General features: G+C 42.2%; 1 protein-coding gene across 1 annotated transcript; it reads right to left on the bottom strand.

Annotated features, from left to right (window-relative positions):
• Positions 1–67: 67 nt before the first annotated feature.
• On the bottom strand, positions 68–1,715 carry LOC147645018 (uncharacterized; the record flags this gene model as incomplete). The annotated part of the gene is made up of 1 exon (XM_086834541.1): positions 68–1,715. A coding segment is annotated over exon 1 (1,648 nt), but the record flags the coding sequence as incomplete, so codon positions are not given.
• Between the last annotated feature and the right edge of the window lie 20,415 nt (positions 1,716–22,130).

Raw genomic sequence — 22,130 nt, 5'->3', positions numbered from 1 at the left:
TTATTAAATGCTTCATTATATTCAGTCGGTGACAGAGTTTTTTCGAAAACTATACTCTTGTCTTTACATTTTCTTATGAAGCGGAACATATAAGCGAACACTCTCAGCAGTTTCAGGTGTGACGAGAATCCCTCGATGACGTCTAGCAAATCGGAAGTTTGCACCGCAGCGGTCAGTCCGACCACAGTCTTCCTTGATTCCTGCCGCAAGACTTCCTCATCCGGTTCGAAATGAACATTTTTGGGCCAGTTCTCCTCCTCGTCCTTCAGAAATTGAGGTCCCGTAAACCAGATAGACTGTCCAATTTCGTCGACGTCACAACCTCTAGACACTATATCTGCTGGGTTCTGCTTAGTTGGAACATGCCGCCATGTAGCGTGTCCTGACCATTCCTGAATCTCCGCAACCCTGTTCGAAACGAATGTCGACAACGACGATGGATGAGATCGGATCCAATGGAGAGTGACTTCCGAATCCGACCAGTAAACGATTCGCTCGATAGGGACATTTATCAGCGGTTTGATTCTCTGGCAGAGATCTGCGAGAAGGTGAGCGGCACATAACTCAAGCCTTGGGAGCGTTTTTGTCTTGAGCGGCGCTACTTTCGACTTTGAAGTCAACAACGATACTTTGTAACCTTCGGCAGATTTGCTACGAATGTAGACGCAAGCTCCATAGGCTCTCATGGATGCGTCGGCAAAGGCATGTAATTGCACCGGTGACATCGGATCGGTATGCACAAACCGAGGAATAGCTATCTTATCTAATTGAGACAAGGTGTTTTTTAGCATATTCCATGCCGTTTCTAAATTCAGTGGAATTGACTCATCCCAGTCTAACTTCTTAAGCCACAGTTCCTGCAATAGGATCTTTCCCTTTAATACAATGGGACTTAATAAGCCGAGGGGGTCAAACAGCTTGGATGTCACCGATAAAATGTTCCGTTTTGTCGCTCGGAGACCCATGACAGAATCGTCAATTTTAAATTTGAAGGCATCTTCGCTAGGCAACCAAGATATTCCTAACGCCTTAGTTGACTCTGAGTCCGAGATAGGTATCGACTTAACTGTGCTCTCAGATGCAGTGACCTCAGGTGAGTTTGAAAACCACTTTGTCAATTCAAACCCAGCTGTTTGAAGAACCTGAGACACTTCAGACTTGATTGTCCGTAGCTCCTCTACGCATGCAGCACCAGTTAGCATGTCATCGACGTAAAAATCGGATCCAATTACGTCGGCAGCTCTAGGGAATGAAAGTTTCGCAGATTCACTCAACCTTTTTAAACACCGAATAGCAAGAAAAGGGGCTGGTCCAGTACCATATGTAACGGTGTTGAGCTTGTATAATCTCAAGGATTCAGAGGGGTCTCTTCTCCACACTATGAGTTGAAACTGCCTATCCGCTTCGTTAACCATCACTTGGCGATACATCTTTTTTACATCGGCAGTCAGGGCATACCTGTGCAGCCGGAAGCGGAGTAGAGTGGAGTACAACTCTTCTTGGATTGTCGGTCCCACCATCAAGATGTCATTTAAGGCCACCTGAGTCGACGTTTTGCACGATGCATCGAAAACAACGCGCAACTTTGTTGACGTACTCTGGGGCCTCAACACACATTGATGGGGAATGACATAATGTGGAGTGGAAGGAATTTTGTTGTCTGTAGGCGACATATGACCTAAGGCGAGATATTCTTCCATAAATTCCAAATACATGGTCTTTATGTAAGGATCTCGAGACAACCTTCTCTCAAGCGACAAAAACCGCCGTTTTGCAACATCAAAAGAATTGCCTAACCCCTTAGGGTCAGATTTAAACGGCAGCCTTACTTCAAACCGACCTGATGGCAATACCTGAGTAGTCTTCCTGTAGTACTCTTCACATAATTTGTGCTCAGGCGACAGAATTTTCTTTGGATTTGGCATTTCCTCCAGTGACCAAAATTTCTGTAGCGTGGTGTCAATCGACACTAACGATTCTTCACTACAACTGAAACTATTCACAACTTGCTTCGGGGCTGCAGATTTATATCTCCCCGAGACAACCCAACCAAGAAGGGTCTTTTGAAGAGTTGGATAGTCAGGACCTTGTTTAATTTGACCAACAGCTAGCAATTCGAAAAATGATTCGGCTCCGATTAGCATATCAATTTTTTGTGACTTGTAAAAGTAGGGGTCTGCTAATGGGAGGTTCTTTGGGATCTTCCAATCGCTAACGTTCACCGATTGATCGGGGTGATAACCGGTGATCGATTTTAAAATCCAGAAATCGAACGAGAACTCACTCCCATTGATTCGTGACTTCACCACGGTGTGTATCTTTTTCTTGACTTGAGAATTGGATTCGCCAATACCAAGTAAGTTGATACACGACTCCTCTCTACGAATCTGTAAGCGGTTCGCTAATTTTTCCGTTATGAAATTCGTTTGAGACCCAGAGTCCAGAAGTGCTCGGGCTAAAACGTATTCGCCGCTTTTGGTGCGCACGCTTACGATTGACGTAGCCAAGATTACCCTGTCCAATGACGTAGCATGCATAACATGTGACGTGGAAGGCTGCTCTTGGTTAAAAGGAGGAGAAATATTCTCTTGAAGGGGTGGCAACGCTAAACTTTTATCAGGCACTGTGTATCTGTGGAGCAGAATGTGATGTGAGCGGTCACAAGCTCTACACTTTTTTCCCTTGCATTTTGACACAGTATGGCCTTTTCGCAGACAATTGATGCATAAGGAGGCTGAATTAACAAACTCGAACCTTTGCATTACAGAGAGACGCCCAAACGGGCTGCAATTCTGTAGTGAATGATCTTCTGCATTGCAATAGCTACAAGTTTGCTGAGGCTTGCTGTTGGAGGAGGAACACGAAAATGAGCTTCGATTATGTGGTTTGCTTGACGGTAATTTTTCCAGCTTTGGTTTTGTTGATTCTTCAGCCGATAAATGCTGGTATCGGCGATTTAACATTTTTTCACAATCGGACCAAAGTGGCAATGTCTCATAATCGAGCTGTTCCTCCCATTTTTGTTTGGTCACTGGGTCGACTCTATTTAATACCAAATATATCAACATTGCGTTTGAAATTTTTGTATCATCTCCTATCGATAGCAGAGAACCGTAAATCGACGAAACAGTGTCGATAAGATTTCTCAAGGAGGATGCGGATTGATGCGATATTTTCGGAAGACTAAACAATGTTGAAATATTATTCATAAAGATGAGGCATTCGTTATCGTAAACCTTTTTTAAACTGGCCATCGCCTTTTCGTAATTACTCTCGGTGACTTGGTAAGCTTTAATTGTTCCTAAAGCTTCACCAGAGAGACATGAAATTAAGTGGTTAAATTTTTCGATAACTGGAATGCTGGCATCTTTATGAACCAAAGTTTCGAAGAGGCTAATAAAATTTTTAAATTCCGAATAATTTCCACTAAATTTTGGCAATGCCAAATTCGGAAGTCGCGCACGAGTTGGTGCTGCCGCAGCTGATCCCGGAGTTTCGCTGCTAGCTGCTGTCTTAATGGCAGATAATAATGACATCAATTTTGCCTTGGTCACGATGCTAAGTTCTTCCAACTCGTCGCCATATTCATCGCCACTATCTATTTCTTCTATCTGTTCTTGGATTTGATTTGCCTTGCTAATTGAAGCATTTAAGTTTTCGAGTCGACATTTCAATTCTTCTTCTAAAATCGGAATCGAACCCTGTTCCAGCCGCTCGTTTAATAGGCGAATGGTTCTGACCCTATTTTGGAGCTTGCTTTTTAACTCCTCCAGAAGAGATTTATTCTTTGTATCATGGCTCATTTTTACGAATTAATTAAATTAATTTTCCCAAGAATTATAATAATGGCCGAAAATTATTGTTTAAAGCAGAAAGACGACGAAAGTATTAATTATAGCGTTCGAATCTAATATAAATAATATCAAAATAATATCAAATAAACACTCAATTAAAAATAATAAAAATATATATATATATAAATATTCTTTTTAATTTAATAAATATTTAATATTAATAATTAATTAATTAATATTACAAATTAATATTTTTATTTTGTTCGAAAAGTTTATTAAATATTTTTTCTGATGACAATAATTTATTTAATTGAAACGAGTCACGCAGTATCAATAATAATAGTGGGTGCAAGTGACGCCGAAAAGTGTATACCCGACCAAAACAGGGTAGCGCGTCACTTGGCGGTCCGCCAATCAAATGACCGAAAAAGAGTATACCCGACAAAAACAGGGTAGCGCGTCACTTGGCGGTCTGCCAATCAAATGACCGAAAAAGAGTATACCCGACAAAAACAGGGTAGCGCGTCACTTGGCGGTCCGCTAATCTAAGCGCGCCAAACTAAAAGAGCCCAACAACAACAACGACTACACCGGCACACAAGCGAAAGCGAAAACGAAAAAGTTCACCGCTGCAGCTGCTAGTATATAAGGCTTTATGTATTGGTGCGCAAGCTTGGATTAACTTCCCAACTATTAAAGCGAGTTCTAACGAGAGAGGGGGGGGGGGGGGCGACAGTGATTGCAATATAATACAATAAATAACATAAATAAATGTTGCGTCCAAGTGCGGTTCAATTTTATGTATGTATGTATATGTTAATTTTAGACAATATATATAATTGAATAAATACATGCAATGTTGCTCTACTATAATACGTATGTGCCAAGAATTGAAAGCGAGGTGCAATATTTCAGCACAAGACAATAAACAATAAATTTATTTTACTCCAGCTTTCAATTTTTTGCACAAATACCTCTGCTTGGTGATATATATGTATATATAAATATATTCCAGCTGCCACTTTCCTGTGCTTCTTGCTCCCTCGTTGATGGCAGTAGTTGGAGTTAGAGTTTTTTCCCGACCGACACGGTTAATTTATTTAAATTATTTAATTAAATTTATTTAACACAGCGCGTCGCGGGCAACAAATTCCTCAAGCACTAGTCACTGGCTTGTTTCACTGCACTTATGTATTTTTTATATATTTTATATATATTTATGTATTTATATGTATATATATATATATTGTGTCACTATCACTATTTTTAATTATTTAATTATGTTGCCTTTTGTTGTCTTGTCCACCCGGGGGCGCCATGAATTTTCTAATTAGTTTATTAGAAACATTAAAAAAATTAAATTACAAAAAAACCGAGTTGTGGTGGCAGACGTTTGGCGAACGAAAAAAAGGTGGTGCGTGGCTTCGAGTGTAAAATGCGAATCATATATTTCATCTGCTTAGCCTAGCTTATCTAAGGTTGGCGAAGGCGAGGCGAATTCGCGAAGAGCGCGAGAGAGCTTTATTGCGCTCTCGCCTTCGCCCTAAACTAACTACACTAGACTTCACAAATTATGACTTCAGCCAACACCAAATGAAATGTTTAATGCCCGTGCGAAGCCGGGACGGGCCGCTAGTTTTATATAAAACTCCTATTTCAATTTTATTGTTAAGCTTCTAGCATATTTTTGTTTAAAAATCATTAGAGAATTTTCCTTTCTAGTCATATCGGGGCGGTCCTGAGCAAGTCTTTAATAGGCCTGCTCTCAAGTCAGTTGTGTTATGCGACCCGTGCGCTCTGGCTTTCAGGTTCGCATCTGAAGGGTATCTTCTGCTGTGTTTGAACGGAGCCTCCCCAGGGCCGAGAAAATTTGGGTCGTAAGTAGCCGTGCAGTGGTTTAGGGGCGAAGCCACAGTCGACTCTTTCAAAGCCCTGCAACCCATCTGGCCCTACACGCTCTTAAGGTCGAGAAAAGCTGGCGATTATGAATGAAAAATGAATACCCAACGCCGTGCTTCGGACCTAGTAGGTGAGGCTAAACGGCACAATGTCTGAGATGGTCGAGAAGGAGCTACAAAAGCCTAGGCAGGGCTTTCTATCTTAATCATCATCGGATATCGATGAAGATGAACTGTTGATACCAAATTTGGTTATCACAGCTCCTTCGAGATCCGAGGAAGGCGCTAATACAACCACCCCCCAAGGTAAATCAAGGTGTGGCTCAGTTGGGCACCACCCCATTTAAACAGAACGGCAACACAGTGAAGCCACACATACCTGAATAAGTCGCTATTGCTAACGGAGCCAGCTTCATTTACAACAAGATAGCTAAGAACGAAGCTGAGGGCAAAGTCAAGAGTCAAAGTCGAGACGCAGCCGACAAAATCAAATTCCTTGCGGTGATCCCGGAATTTTAACAATAAAAACAGGCACACCCCAAGGCATTCCAACCTCCGAAGGCGAAGCGCGATCGGTCCCGCCACGTGATCGAGAATGCATCTAAGAGGGCGAAGGACGTCAACGGGAAAGCCATGCCACCCTTCGTTCAGCTGGGGAGAAAGTTTAGTGAGGTGGCCGAAGACAGTCTGGCTTTGGCTCTAGTTGATAAACTCAATGACGACGGACGCCTGCTGGCAGAGAAGTGGGAGAAGATAGAGCCCAAGTTAGCCAACATGGTGACCGACAGGTTGGTTGCCTTGCCGGCGGCCCTATATCCTCCTTCGATTCTTTGGAAATGGTTAGAGGGCACCGAGTAATTAGGTGCGACGATAAGTTTTCCAGGAGCTTCCTGGAGGAGAGTGTTGGTACAATTAGCATCCAGTGGAATAGCCTTAGGATAAGGCTTGTCCGAGTCAGGGAGAGTCCGAGGAGGTCCAGAGCTTGCATCTGAATAAAAAAGTGGCAACCTGACCATACGAGGGTGCTTCAATGTCTGCGAGCATATAATCCAGATGTATGAATTATGTTTTAATTGTGTGTCCAAGTTGAGAAGAGGGGGTTAGTGACGTAATCGCCGACGTGGCTTTTTACTCTGTTGGAACGCTTGCTACTGAAATGCTCTACGCGTGTACAGAAGTGTTATACGATGAAAGAACTTCTTTCGGTGGCTACTTGCCCTTGAAGGCTAGGTAACCAATTAATTAAAGACAGCTTTCGATTGAGTTAAATCTGTGCGCTGTGCGCAGTTTATTATTATCAAATTCAAACTGATGCCATTGTAACTGTACGTAAGCTAATCGCGGCCTACAAGCCGATCGCTCGTGCTGGAAATTGCTGACACTAAAAAATACCCATATGCGTCTCCTACTGTCCTCTACTTTTAAACTTCCACTATCCGTCAATCTTGAACAACAATCTACATGTTCAATTCGCAAAAATGGACCTATTGGTAAATTACTACAAGACGCCTCATTGATTATGTGGGACGAATGCACGATGAGCCATAGAGCACATATAGAGGCCGTGAACAGAACCTTACAGGATCTAAGGAACTCCTCTGCAGTCATGGGCGGGATTACTTTTGTATTTGCTGGAGATTTTCAACAGACTCTCCCCGTTATTAACAGAGGCACGCGAGCTGATATCATCAAGGCATGCTTGAAATCGTCTCCCTTATGGACTACGATTGAAACATTAAAATTAAGGACAAATATGAGAGTTCATCTTCATGGAATCACTGATAGAGATTTCCCACAGCAACTGCTAAAACTTGGGGAAGGAATTTTTCCAACTCCAAATTTAAGCGGTCATTGTGACATTCTTCTGGATGAGTCTCTAGGCCAAATACTCCATAATTTGGAAAATTTAATAGATTCTGTATACACTGATATTGAGAATTTGCACGAAAGAGACTTCCATTGGCTGTGTTTTTTGGGCTATAGTATCACCTAAGAATGATACTGTCAATGAAATAAATAATCTGATTGTTCACAAAGTCCCCGGCCAAACAAAAACATACAAATCGATCGACACTGTAAAGAATATTGAAGATGCAGTCCATTATCCACAGGAATTTTTAAATTTGTTGAACCCTTCTGGACTGCCACCCCATGAATTGACGTTAAAAATCGGAATCCCAATCATGCTTTTAAGAAATTTAAACCCTCCGAGCATGTGTAATGGGACGAAGCTGCTTATTAAGGAGTTAAAGGACAATTTAATAGAAGCAAATATTATCACTGGCCCAGCAAGTGGTCAACTAGCTCATATACCGAGGATACCGATGATCCCAACTGATCTGCCAATCCCATTTAAACGGCTTCAATTTCCGGTAAAAACATCTTTCGCATTAACAATTAACAAGTCCGAAGGCCAAACCTTCGAATTAGTAGGGATCGATCTGCGAAATAAATGTTTAACACATGGTCAACTGTATGTTGGTCTATCGCGAGTCGGAGCCCCTGAAAATCAATTTATTTTGCTGCCACAAAATAAAAGAACATCAAATATTGTTTAAAGAGAAGCACTAACAAAATAAATGTATTTTCTTTTAGGGTTATGACCTCAATAATTGAAAAAAAAAAATATAAATAAATAAAGGATGAATATGTGTCATATTATTATTATTATTATGAATGTGTTAAAATTGACAAATCCAAATGTAATGTTTAATGCCCGTGCGAAGCCGGGACGGGCCGCTAGTTTTATATAAAACTCCTATTTCAATTTTATTGTTAAGCTTCTAGCATATTTTTGTTTAAAAATCATTAGAGAATTTTCCTTTCTAGTCATATCGGGGCGGTCCTGAGCAAGTCTTTAATAGGCCTGCTCTCAAGTCAGTTGTGTTATGCGACCCGTGCGCTCTGGCTTTCAGGTTCGCATCTGAAGGGTATCTTCTGCTGTGTTTGAACGGAGCCTCCCCAGGGCCGAGAAAATTTGGGTCGTAAGTAGCCGTGCAGTGGTTTAGGGGCGAAGCCACAGTCGACTCTTTCAAAGCCCTGCAACCCATCTGGCCCTACACGCTCTTAAGGTCGAGAAAAGCTGGCGATTATGAATGAAAAATGAATACCCAACGCCGTGCTTCGGACCTAGTAGGTGAGGCTAAACGGCACAATGTCTGAGATGGTCGAGAAGGAGCTACAAAAGCCTAGGCAGGGCTTTCTATCTTAATCATCATCGGATATCGATGAAGATGAACTGTTGATACCAAATTTGGTTATCACAGCTCCTTCGAGATCCGAGGAAGGCGCTAATACAACCACCCCCCAAGGTAAATCAAGGTGTGGCTCAGTTGGGCACCACCCCATTTAAACAGAACGGCAACACAGTGAAGCCACACATACCTGAATAAGTCGCTATTGCTAACGGAGCCAGCTTCATTTACAACAAGATAGCTAAGAACGAAGCTGAGGGCAAAGTCAAGAGTCAAAGTCGAGACGCAGCCGACAAAATCAAATTCCTTGCGGTGATCCCGGAATTTTAACAATAAAAACAGGCACACCCCAAGGCATTCCAACCTCCGAAGGCGAAGCGCGATCGGTCCCGCCACGTGATCGAGAATGCATCTAAGAGGGCGAAGGACGTCAACGGGAAAGCCATGCCACCCTTCGTTCAGCTGGGGAGAAAGTTTAGTGAGGTGGCCGAAGACAGTCTGGCTTTGGCTCTAGTTGATAAACTCAATGACGACGGACGCCTGCTGGCAGAGAAGTGGGAGAAGATAGAGCCCAAGTTAGCCAACATGGTGACCGACAGGTTGGTTGCCTTGCCGGCGGCCCTATATCCTCCTTCGATTCTTTGGAAATGGTTAGAGGGCACCGAGTAATTAGGTGCGACGATAAGTTTTCCAGGAGCTTCCTGGAGGAGAGTGTTGGTACAATTAGCATCCAGTGGAATAGCCTTAGGATAAGGCTTGTCCGAGTCAGGGAGAGTCCGAGGAGGTCCAGAGCTTGCATCTGAATAAAAAAGTGGCAACCTGACCATACGAGGGTGCTTCAATGTCTGCGAGCATATAATCCAGATGTATGAATTATGTTTTAATTGTGTGTCCAAGTTGAGAAGAGGGGGTTAGTGACGTAATCGCCGACGTGGCTTTTTACTCTGTTGGAACGCTTGCTACTGAAATGCTCTACGCGTGTACAGAAGTGTTATACGATGAAAGAACTTCTTTCGGTGGCTACTTGCCCTTGAAGGCTAGGTAACCAATTAATTAAAGACAGCTTTCGATTGAGTTAAATCTGTGCGCTGTGCGCAGTTTATTATTATCAAATTCAAACTGATGCCATTGTAACTGTACGTAAGCTAATCGCGGCCTACAAGCCGATCGCTCGTGCTGGAAATTGCTGACACTAAAAAATACCCATATGCGTCTCCTACTGTCCTCTACTTTTAAACTTCCACTATCCGTCAATCTTGAACAACAATCTACATGTTCAATTCGCAAAAATGGACCTATTGGTAAATTACTACAAGACGCCTCATTGATTATGTGGGACGAATGCACGATGAGCCATAGAGCACATATAGAGGCCGTGAACAGAACCTTACAGGATCTAAGGAACTCCTCTGCAGTCATGGGCGGGATTACTTTTGTATTTGCTGGAGATTTTCAACAGACTCTCCCCGTTATTAACAGAGGCACGCGAGCTGATATCATCAAGGCATGCTTGAAATCGTCTCCCTTATGGACTACGATTGAAACATTAAAATTAAGGACAAATATGAGAGTTCATCTTCATGGAATCACTGATAGAGATTTCCCACAGCAACTGCTAAAACTTGGGGAAGGAATTTTTCCAACTCCAAATTTAAGCGGTCATTGTGACATTCTTCTGGATGAGTCTCTAGGCCAAATACTCCATAATTTGGAAAATTTAATAGATTCTGTATACACTGATATTGAGAATTTGCACGAAAGAGACTTCCATTGGCTGTGTTTTTTGGGCTATAGTATCACCTAAGAATGATACTGTCAATGAAATAAATAATCTGATTGTTCACAAAGTCCCCGGCCAAACAAAAACATACAAATCGATCGACACTGTAAAGAATATTGAAGATGCAGTCCATTATCCACAGGAATTTTTAAATTTGTTGAACCCTTCTGGACTGCCACCCCATGAATTGACGTTAAAAATCGGAATCCCAATCATGCTTTTAAGAAATTTAAACCCTCCGAGCATGTGTAATGGGACGAAGCTGCTTATTAAGGAGTTAAAGGACAATTTAATAGAAGCAAATATTATCACTGGCCCAGCAAGTGGTCAACTAGCTCATATACCGAGGATACCGATGATCCCAACTGATCTGCCAATCCCATTTAAACGGCTTCAATTTCCGGTAAAAACATCTTTCGCATTAACAAGTCCGAAGGCCAAACCTTCGAATTAGTAGGGATCGATCTGCGAAATAAATGTTTAACACATGGTCAACTGTATGTTGGTCTATCGCGAGTCGGAGCCCCTGAAAATCAATTTATTTTGCTGCCACAAAATAAAAGAACATCAAATATTGTTTAAAGAGAAGCACTAACAAAATAAATGTATTTTCTTTTAGGGTTATGACCTCAATAATTGAAAAAAAAAAATATAAATAAATAAAGGATGAATATGTGTCATATTATTATTATTATTATGAATGTGTTAAAATTGACAAATCCAAATGTAATGTTTAATGCCCGTGCGAAGCCGGGACGGGCCGCTAGTTTTATATAAAACTCCTATTTCAATTTTATTGTTAAGCTTCTAGCATATTTTTGTTTAAAAATCATTAGAGAATTTTCCTTTCTAGTCATATCGGGGCGGTCCTGAGCAAGTCTTTAATAGGCCTGCTCTCAAGTCAGTTGTGTTATGCGACCCGTGCGCTCTGGCTTTCAGGTTCGCATCTGAAGGGTATCTTCTGCTGTGTTTGAACGGAGCCTCCCCAGGGCCGAGAAAATTTGGGTCGTAAGTAGCCGTGCAGTGGTTTAGGGGCGAAGCCACAGTCGACTCTTTCAAAGCCCTGCAACCCATCTGGCCCTACACGCTCTTAAGGTCGAGAAAAGCTGGCGATTATGAATGAAAAATGAATACCCAACGCCGTGCTTCGGACCTAGTAGGTGAGGCTAAACGGCACAATGTCTGAGATGGTCGAGAAGGAGCTACAAAAGCCTAGGCAGGTCTTTCTATCTTAATCATCATCGGATATCGATGAAGATGAACTGTTGATACCAAATTTGGTTATCACAGCTCCTTCGAGATCCGAGGAAGGCGCTAATACAACCACCCCCCAAGGTAAATCAAGGTGTGGCTCAGTTGGGCACCACCCCATTTAAACAGAACGGCAACACAGTGAAGCCACACATACCTGAATAAGTCGCTATTGCTAACGGAGCCAGCTTCATTTACAACAAGATAGCTAAGAACGAAGCTGAGGGCAAAGTCAAGAGTCAAAGTCGAGACGCAGCCGACAAAATCAAATTCCTTGCGGTGATCCCGGAATTTTAACAATAAAAACAGGCACACCCCAAGGCATTCCAACCTCCGAAGGCGAAGCGCGATCGGTCCCGCCACGTGATCGAGAATGCATCTAAGAGGGCGAAGGACGTCAACGGGAAAGCCATGCCACCCTTCGTTCAGCTGGGGAGAAAGTTTAGTGAGGTGGCCGAAGACAGTCTGGCTTTGGCTCTAGTTGATAAACTCAATGACGACGGACGCCTGCTGGCAGAGAAGTGGGAGAAGATAGAGCCCAAGTTAGCCAACATGGTGACCGACAGGTTGGTTGCCTTGCCGGCGGCCCTATATCCTCCTTCGATTCTTTGGAAATGGTTAGAGGGCACCGAGTAATTAGGTGCGACGATAAGTTTTCCAGGAGCTTCCTGGAGGAGAGTGTTGGTACAATTAGCATCCAGTGGAATAGCCTTAGGATAAGGCTTGTCCGAGTCAGGGAGAGTCCGAGGAGGTCCAGAGCTTGCATCTGAATAAAAAAGTGGCAACCTGACCATACGAGGGTGCTTCAATGTCTGCGAGCATATAATCCAGATGTATGAATTATGTTTTAATTGTGTGTCCAAGTTGAGAAGAGGGGGTTAGTGACGTAATCGCCGACGTGGCTTTTTACTCTGTTGGAACGCTTGCTACTGAAATGCTCTACGCGTGTACAGAAGTGTTATACGATGAAAGAACTTCTTTCGGTGGCTACTTGCCCTTGAAGGCTAGGTAACCAATTAATTAAAGACAGCTTTCGATTGAGTTAAATCTGTGCGCTGTGCGCAGTTTATTATTATCAAATTCAAACTGATGCCATTGTAACTGTACGTAAGCTAATCGCGGCCTACAAGCCGATCGCTCGTGCTGGAAATTGCTGACACTAAAAAATACCCATATGCGTCTCCTACTGCGTTCGGACGGTCCGATAATTTTTTTTCCTGTTTGCAATTCAGATTCCACTCCGCAACAGGCACCATCTGCCTGCAATAGCAACCTTTCTGTAATACGGGACAGATTGTAACCTTTTTGCATCTAGCTTTTATGTTAGGATATGCGATAAGCACATGAATAATACTGTCGGACTGGCTAAGGCTTATAGGGACTTCTTTGGGGTGATCAATTAAAGACTTCAAATCATTTTATTTGGTGTTTCAGTATTAATTATTACCTGCCAGTTATGGGATTCCATTAGTCTGGACTCGGACATTTTTTAGCATTTGAAGGTCGGATGCATCAGTGGTGCCCGCTAATACCTTAAGTGCAGTGCCTAGGAAGTCTATGCTCCTAGTGTACTTTTAATACGGACAATAAATCTCTGATATGGTTTGTGTCAACATCTAACAGTATTCGCATATGCGATTCTGGGAATAACTCGGACAACCTAGCAGTTTCTTATATAATCATTGAAAACTCTGTGCGATTACTTGAATGACGCAACAAAAGTGGGAGTGTGAGTACTCGGTCATCATGGCGTTGACTATGGCTAACATTATCAATACGATTGCCGCAATTTTCTAAGGAAAAAAAGATTATATCTATTGTGCACCAAAAAGGTTACGTATGTTTAAGTATAAGGTGCGTCTAAAAAATGGTAGACAAAATAATGAGGACCTTTATCTGAGGTTGTCCTTATTGACCACCACCCTTTTGTTATTTTTAACCTTTTTGCCTACCTCAAAAATTCGGTTTTGTCTGGTTGCGTAGCACCTTTCTAGATTAGAGATTTGCGCCTTTTCAATGCTGTGTCTTATTGCCATTTTTTGCTCGTTTTTGGCTTAGTGCATGGTTGCAGGTTGGTGACTGGCAATGTTTGATTGTACTCCACCGTAACTCTCATGACGAGCTCTGATATCTCTAGCTATATCTGTTAGGGTGCTATGGAATCGTTCCACCTGACATTGGAACTACTGTGTAAAGGGGATGCGTTAACAATATTGCTTTTTAATAATGGCGTTATGGTCTTCGAATTGTTTCCGATTCTGATTTTTGGGAAGAAGTTCACCAGTTGTAAAATACTTCAACTATGGCTCTAGACGATAATGGTTGTACTATGGCGAATTTAGAAAATTTGTCGATGCAGGTTAAGAACAACTTCTTGTTTGTACAGTAGATGTCAGTATAAAGCATTTCACCCGCATGCGATGGTATTGGTCTGAACCCCAACTCCTGCTTTTTGTGGTGTCTGTTGAATTTCGCCTTTGTGCATGTTCTGGAGTTTGTGACAACTTTATTGGCGAGTTTCGACATTTTTGGAATATGATAATCCTGAAGGATCTGTTTTTCATGTTCCTGAGCGGCCCTGTGGGCGCAGTTGTGCTCGGTCGTAATTATCTCATTTGCATCAGTGATATCATGTCGAATTTTTTGCAGTGACAGAACTTGGTTGCTGTGAATTCCATTACCAAGGCGTGCTGGATGCATGCTAAGATGAGACGGTCACAGTAAATGGCGTTCACAACATCTGCGTTAACAACTTCATTAAGTAACCTAACCAGGGAGTCTTTATTGTCAAAGACTACAAAAACTATGAAGTGTCGCCGTAGAGGCTGTCCTGCTTCTTCCAAGATTATTTGATTCCTGTAGCAGTTTAAATGTTTATCGATAGATTAGACCGTGTAGGTCAACGGGATTTCGCTGTGAACAGTGGCTACGTCAGACTAGGGTTAGTTTTGTATTCATTAAGGTTCTGGCGGGACAAGGCGTTGGTAACGAAATTTTAGCATTATGCTCTTCGATGACTGCTTTCCATCGTTTAATTTTCACGTTACTGTTTCGTTCAGATACAGCGAAGGCTAGCGGTTGATGGTCCGTAAAAATACGGACCCTACGGTACCTTTGTAATTTTATTATGGCCCAAACAATGGCTAACAATTCACTTTCGTTTGTTGCGTAGTTTAGCTCGCAGTCTTACAATGTGCGAGATATCATAGTAATTGGCATACCATTTTGAGACAGGAATGCACTGATACCTCTTGCTGAGACATCGGTGGTCAAGTCAAAAGGGAGTTCAAAATCTGGATAGGTAAGTAAGACATCTTCTGATGATAAGATGTCTCGCAGGTGTTCAAACGCTTTGCGCTGGGTCTCATTAAATTCGACCGAAATTTTTTTTTTTGACATGCGTTTCAACAGTGCCATTCTCTCCCCTGAGTATGGATCCTTTTGGTCGTATATGTTCATAGAACACTTTTCTTTTACTCTACTGGAGCCTTGAATGGAACTCACAGTAAATGGGGAGTCGACTGCCTTTATGCTTTTTTACTCCTATACGGGCTTTTCTTTGCCACTCCCGTATCTATGAGTATTTTTATATCCTCCCCGCTAGCCTCAGGGAACACAGGACAGATAACATAGGACACGGAAAGGATCATGCTCGTCAAGGTTCGTCCTACATACATTAAGGGCTACTGGACTAACATTTAGGGACCGAGAGCCTTAATTTGCTTAAAGTATAGGTGGAGCAAATATGTAAGTTAATTAATTTATAGATCACACCATAGCAGGTTCGACGATCCTTTAGGGTGGAAAGGTTTAACAGGCGTATTCTGTCGGTGTACAAAGGAAGACGATGATGTTGGTCCCAGCGTAATGCACATAGAGCTAACAAAAGGAATTGTTTCTGAACAAATTCAATAAGGTCTTGATACTTCATATTGAGGTGACCAGATATACGAATAATATTCAAGAATAGGACGAACAAGTGAGATATAAAGAAGTTTTGAAGTGTAAGGATCATTAAACTCCTTTGGCCATCGCTTAACAAAGGCAAAAAACACCTCTAGCTTTATTAACAATGATACCAATGTGGTCGTTAAAATTTAACGTATGGTTAAATAGAACTCCGAGATCTGTTACCGTATAGATGCGTTCAAGATCGCTCCCACCTATAGAGTAATTGGCGTGGAGGCAAATCGTCCGGTAAAACGACATTAGTTTGCATTGGAGGTGTTAAGAAATAGGAGATTATTAGTGCGCCAGGATTGCATATTATTTAGGTCAGTTTGAAAAAGCCTATGTGAATCAGAATTCGTCAATGGCAAACATAGTTTGACGTCATCTGCGTACATCATCACATTTGAGTGTAGAACCACTTTAGCCAAGTTGTTGATAAAGACGCCGATCAGAAGTGGCTTAAGGTTGCTCCCTTAAGGAACGCCAGAAGTGAAAAGAACCCGGTTTGAGGGAGAGCGCTTAAAGGCAATACGTTGATTAAAGGGAAACCCAAAAGCATAAGTTTAGTGGTGGTTTAGTAAGACAAACGCTTTGCTGAAATCGGGGAAGATAACGTCAGTTTGGGAGTTCAATTTGAAAGCGTTTCTATTGACGTTGATCTGTTTTTATTAAGCGATGTTATACATAATTGTCCGGCATTGGAACTACAGCAGCGCAGTAATCAGAAGTTTGAATAACTTGGAGATAGAACCAAGTTTTGAAATCCCTCTGTAGTTTTCGATATTGGATTTACTGCCCTTTTATGAAGAGGAATGATGAAAAAAAATTAAAGCCAAAGGGACATCTGAAAAAGATTTGACAGAGGTCGGCAGAAAGCACCAGCACAGTTAATCAAAACACAGCTAGGAGCGAGATCTCATCCAGACGAAAAGGAAGACTTTAGTTTTTAAATTCTGAAAAACATCGTATTAGCATAAAATGGGCATGAAAATGGAATTAGAGTGTGGAAGAGAATAATGATACGAAAAGGGTGGTTTGTATCCAATTGATAAGTACGTAGACTGGAATAATTTTGCGAATAAGTTTGCAATGTCAGGCTCATTAGAAGCGGACTCAGTATTAAGATGAGGATCTTCGTTTTGAATTAACAATTGCGTTAATTTGCTTAGGATTAGACGTTTTTTTTATGCATCAGCAGCATGCGACGTAGATGCCTGATCTACGTTAACTGGCTCCAAGATAGGAGATGCGACGATATCAGCTAGTTCGGGGCAAGGGCCCACGTTCAATTCTTGACCCAGCTTCATCGGCAGCTTAATAATCGTTAACAGCCGAGGTATCTCCATAGGGTATGTCTCTTGGACTGAACAGCATAAGGGGCTTGCCGGGTCTGCAACATGGGAGATACTTTTAGAAAGAGTTCCTATATTGCTATTTGGTGTGCCACTTATCAGTTTCATAGTTTTGAAGTAAGACTCCATTTTCTGGAAATGGATTGCTAAATCCTTAAAGCCAGCCGCCAAAGATTAAGACTCCACATGAGTTTGCGTCATAAAAATCCACATTTCGTATTTAAAGTGTAGGCAGCTCGGGCACGTCCTGTCCAATCCAGCATGATCCCGTATGCGGTAGGCAATATGCGGGCTAAATGCCCAAGATCAGCGGAGCCAGGGTTAGCGGCGTTGGTGCATAGCCAACAATAAACAGGGACCTGCTGCAAAGTAATTTTATCGGCCATGTGGACAATCCGTGGCACAACAGGTAGACATATTACGTTGAATTATTGATAACTCGTAATAAGCACTCGCAAATATAAGAAAGAAAGTCAATTAAATTATGTGGCTAAGGAACCGATAAAAACCGAAACAGAGCCAATTAATATATAATATGAGTTTGTTTGATTGTTCGCGGTATGCAGATCGCTTGCAGCAACAACAACTCTGAAACCGATGCAGCAGTAAGCGGTAACCGCACAGCACAAGAAAACACGAGCGAAAAATTATTTAGCGACTGGATATTCACTTTAGCATACTCATAAAAATTTTAACCTGAAATCGCAATTAAAAACCCACTTTTCGCCCGCAGATTTAGATATTTGAGAAAAATTTGCCTTAAAATCAGGAAAGAAACTTCCTGAAATCTAAGGCGTTTTTCTTAAATGTAGATACAATTTCTTGTTGTTAGGGCGATTTGCCCTAACAATATTTTCTTAAATTAAAGGTAAATTTGTCTTACATTTAGAAAGATTTTAATTAGTTTTTGGGTTGTTTGATATTAAAATGAGATTTTTTTTCTAAATTCGTGGTCAATTTTCCTTGAATTAACCAATAGGTAGGTAGGTTAAAGTGGTGAGGCTCGATACTAGGGCCACCAATTAGAGCTAAGCTCCTTTTTGATCCACTCCTCTGTTGATTATTGGTGATCCTGATCACTATCAGTACCAAAAAGAGTCAGTAAGGAAACCTAGGATTGGCGAAACTTTCAGCTTTCCTATACAGAGACTTCAACTGGGGGACACCAAAGTGGCGAGGTCTGATGTGATTCAGCGCTGGGCAGAAGCAGATAAGATGTTCCGGTGTCTCTTGCTCTCTAGCTTCCTTACAGCTTCTACAGATTGCATTGTATGGCAGTCCCAACTTCATTGCGTGCGAATCGATCGCCCAATGTCCCGTGGTGACTGTCGTGATCCCGCTAATATCTCGATTGCTGTTGGATAACAGTTCACTGGTTCGTTTTTTGTCGTACCTCGGCCAACATTCCCTTGACCTTCTGTGTTCGCTCTTACTTAGCCATTCTTTGTTAGCTATCTGCTTAAAGTGGTCATGGATCCTTGTCTGGATCGCGTTTAGGGAGAACGGTAATTCGAAGTCTGCTTTTAGCCCTGCCGAGCCTGCACGGGCTAGTTTGTCTGCCTTCTCATTTCCTGGGATCTCGTTGTGTCCCGGTACCCATGTTACTTGTACCTTATTTTTGTCGGCAAGTCTATTAGGGCCCTTCTTGCATTCTGACACTAGTCGTGAGTTCGTTTTCACGGCAGCTAGGGATTTTATAGCCGCTTGGCTATCCGAGTAGATTCCAACTCTTTTGCCCCTGAGGTCCTGCCTTAAGGAAAGTTCGACTGCTTTCCTTATGGCTAGTAACTCAGCCTGAAAGACCGTCGCTGAGTTAGAGAGATTGAAAGCTTTTTCAATTCCCCAATTTTCATTATTGGCCAACCCACTGCTGTATAGAGCCAAATAATTATCTTTGGGTGCAGTCTACATTTGTTCCCAAACATTTTCCTTCAGGAGTAAAATGCAATGCTTGCTTTTCATACTCTTTCTGCAAAGTTTTCTTTCCATGAGAGCTTTTTATCCAGAATTTCTCCTAGATACTTCGCTCGCTCCGCTAGTTTTAGCTCCATGCCGTTCATACTGGGCATGGTGAAGGGTGCAATTTTCGTTCTGCGTGTGAAGAGCATAAGTTCTGTCTTACTGGAATTGATACCTAGTCCGCAGGTTTTTTGCCTATTTATTTAAGCGACCCAACGCACCTGTCATTATTTCGTTAATAACGTCAGAGTATGGTCCTGGTACTACGTCGTCTGCGTATGCAACTGCTTTAACTTCACCCATATTGATATCTGTCAATATGGCGTTCATATTTGTGAGCCAGAGTAGGGGAGATAGTACCACTCCCTGAGATGTGCCTCTCTTCCGCGTCCGCGTGAGGTGAGTGCCACTCAGTTTGACTGTGATCGTCCTGCTCTTTAGCATGACCCCGATCTACTCTCTGATGCCTCGCTCAATACTTAACAAGTTGAGGGAGCCCAGGATAGAGTTGCGGTTCACGCTAGTGATAGCGTCTTCGATGTCTAGGAAGGCGGCCATCGTGTTTTGCTTCTGTTGTAATATCTTCTCGACATGATGTACAACTTCGTGTACTGCTGTTTCCGCTGACTTTCCTTTGCGGTACGCAAAGAGAGTTGATATCCGAGAGTTGATGTCCCTCTAGAACTCCCGGATGTGGACGTCCAGGAGTCTCTCTAGTGTCTTCAGGGCGAAGGAGGTGAGACTTATCGGTCTATAATCCTTTGCTAGGATATGCCCCTTCTGCCCGGTTTCGGTATAAATATGACTTTTGCTTCCCTCCACAGTAGTGGGATGTGCGTCAGTTTTATACAAGCTTCGTAAATGGCTTTTAGCCATCTGCAAATGCTATCCTTGGCTGATTGTAGCATTGCCGCTATTAAGACGTCTGGGCCAGGGCTTTTATACTTATCGAAAGAATCTATTGCCCACTGGATTCGCTCAGTGGTAATGATGTCTTTCGTAGGTGTATCCATTTGAGAGCTCGTTCCCTCCTCGGGTTCCGAGCTCACTCTTAGGCTTTCTGGGAAGTGGGTGTCAACTAGTAGCTCTAGTGACTCCTCAATTGTCGTCGTAGCAGAGCCGTCTGCCCTGTTGATCAGGGTAGGGCTTATGTGCCGTTTGGCGAGAATCTTGCTTACTTTTGCCGTGTCCATTATGCATTCTGGTGACTCGCAGTAGTTTTGAAAGGACTTTTTCTTGGCCTTATATACTGCATTTTTTAAAGTTTTTCGTACTTCTTTGTATTTCTCAAATTCCCGGGATACATAGCTGTTGTTGAAGGACTTTCTCGCGGTGGGAATTGCTTCTTCGAGAATGTTAGCTTACAAGTCTTTTTGAAGGCGTTGTTCAGGATATTCGTGAGGTCCTCCACCTTCTTGTCGAGTGCCTTTGCAATGGATATTGTCTTTATCCACATCTATACATATATATAAAGAGGAAAGGTTTGATTTTTTGTTTGTTTATTTTTATGATTTGAATAGGCTCCGAAAATACTTGGCAGATTTGAAAAATTCTTTCACTGTTGGAAAGCTACATCATTCCTGAGTGACATAGGCTATATTTCATTTAAAAAAAAATAGGCATCCTTACTAAAATTACGATAACGTAATCCAAGGTGTTAAAAAAAAATTAAAAAAAACTACCTTACATCTACCGCCCTCTACGGGCAGCCAGCTGAATCAAAGCATTTCCTGTCAAACATTCAAAACATATTGAAATAAGGAATTGGAGATAAAAATTTTATTTTTTTGTTCAGGTTCAGTAAGAAACGAAGTCATGCCACCCAAGAAGTCGAGTTTGGGTCGTCGTACTCGCAATACAGAAGCAAAAAGACGTAAGATTACGAATATGAATGACGAAGAACGGGCCTCCATCCGAGAGACTGAGACTCTCAAAATAATGAACGCGACAGGGCAAGGGTAGCTGAAGCGCGTTTACAGCTTGCAGAAGATCAAATCCTGCAATACAATCGTCTTGCATTCAGATATAATCCAACTATTGATTACAGCTCGAATCGAATGTCGTTATTGGCCGGATGCATCAGGTCTGCATATACTGTCAGGCCTCTTAGATTGAATCAGACGAAACTTCGGTCCGAGGAATATATCCATTTGCGGGACGCTGTGATGAATGACCGTAATACAACCAACGTTGGAAAGCTCACGATTTTGCCATACTCATACATAGGTAGTCCACGCCACATGCATGAATATGCTCAAGATGCCATGGCATATGTTCGTTGCTACGGCCGTCCAGACTTATTTATCACCTTTACATGCAATCCAGCTTGGGACGAGATAGTACAGCTGTTATTTCCTGGACAATCGTATAGGGATAGGCATGACATCACAGCCCGTGTTTTCAGACAAAAGCTCAAGTCACTGATGGATTTTATTGTGAAACATGGAGTTTTTGGATCTGTGCGGTGCTGGATGTATTCAGTAGAATGGCAGAAGAGAGGATTGCCGCATGCGCACATACTGATTTGGCTGTATGATAAAATTACTCCAGATGAAATCATGAAATCCATGGGCCGAGGTTGATACGGATTTGCATGAAGTTGTCATCAAGAACATGATCCATGGCCCATGTGGTACCCTCAACCCAAGTTCACCATGCATGCATTTGCAGCCAACACTGTAACAGGGGACGATGGATATCCTCTGTATAGGAGAAGGCCAACTGAAGATGGCGGGACTTCGGCAACTTTAAACATGAGAATTGGTGATATTGAGGTAGACAATCCTTGGGTGGTTCCATACTCACCACTATTGTCAAAATCATACAAAGCGCACATCAACGTAGAATATTGCAATTCCGTGAAATCGATTAAATATATCTGCAAGTACGTGAATAAAGGCAGCGATATGGCAGTTTTTGGTGTTCAGACAGAAAATGGTGACAACAATGCA

The sequence above is a fragment of the Drosophila serrata genome, unplaced genomic scaffold (genome assembly GCF_035046125.1).
Source record: "Drosophila serrata isolate PLE 108 unplaced genomic scaffold, ASM3504612v1 contig_34, whole genome shotgun sequence".
In the NCBI taxonomy this organism is placed as follows: Eukaryota; Metazoa; Arthropoda; class Insecta; order Diptera; family Drosophilidae; genus Drosophila; species Drosophila serrata.
This window is presented reverse-complemented; position numbering and strand designations above follow the sequence as displayed.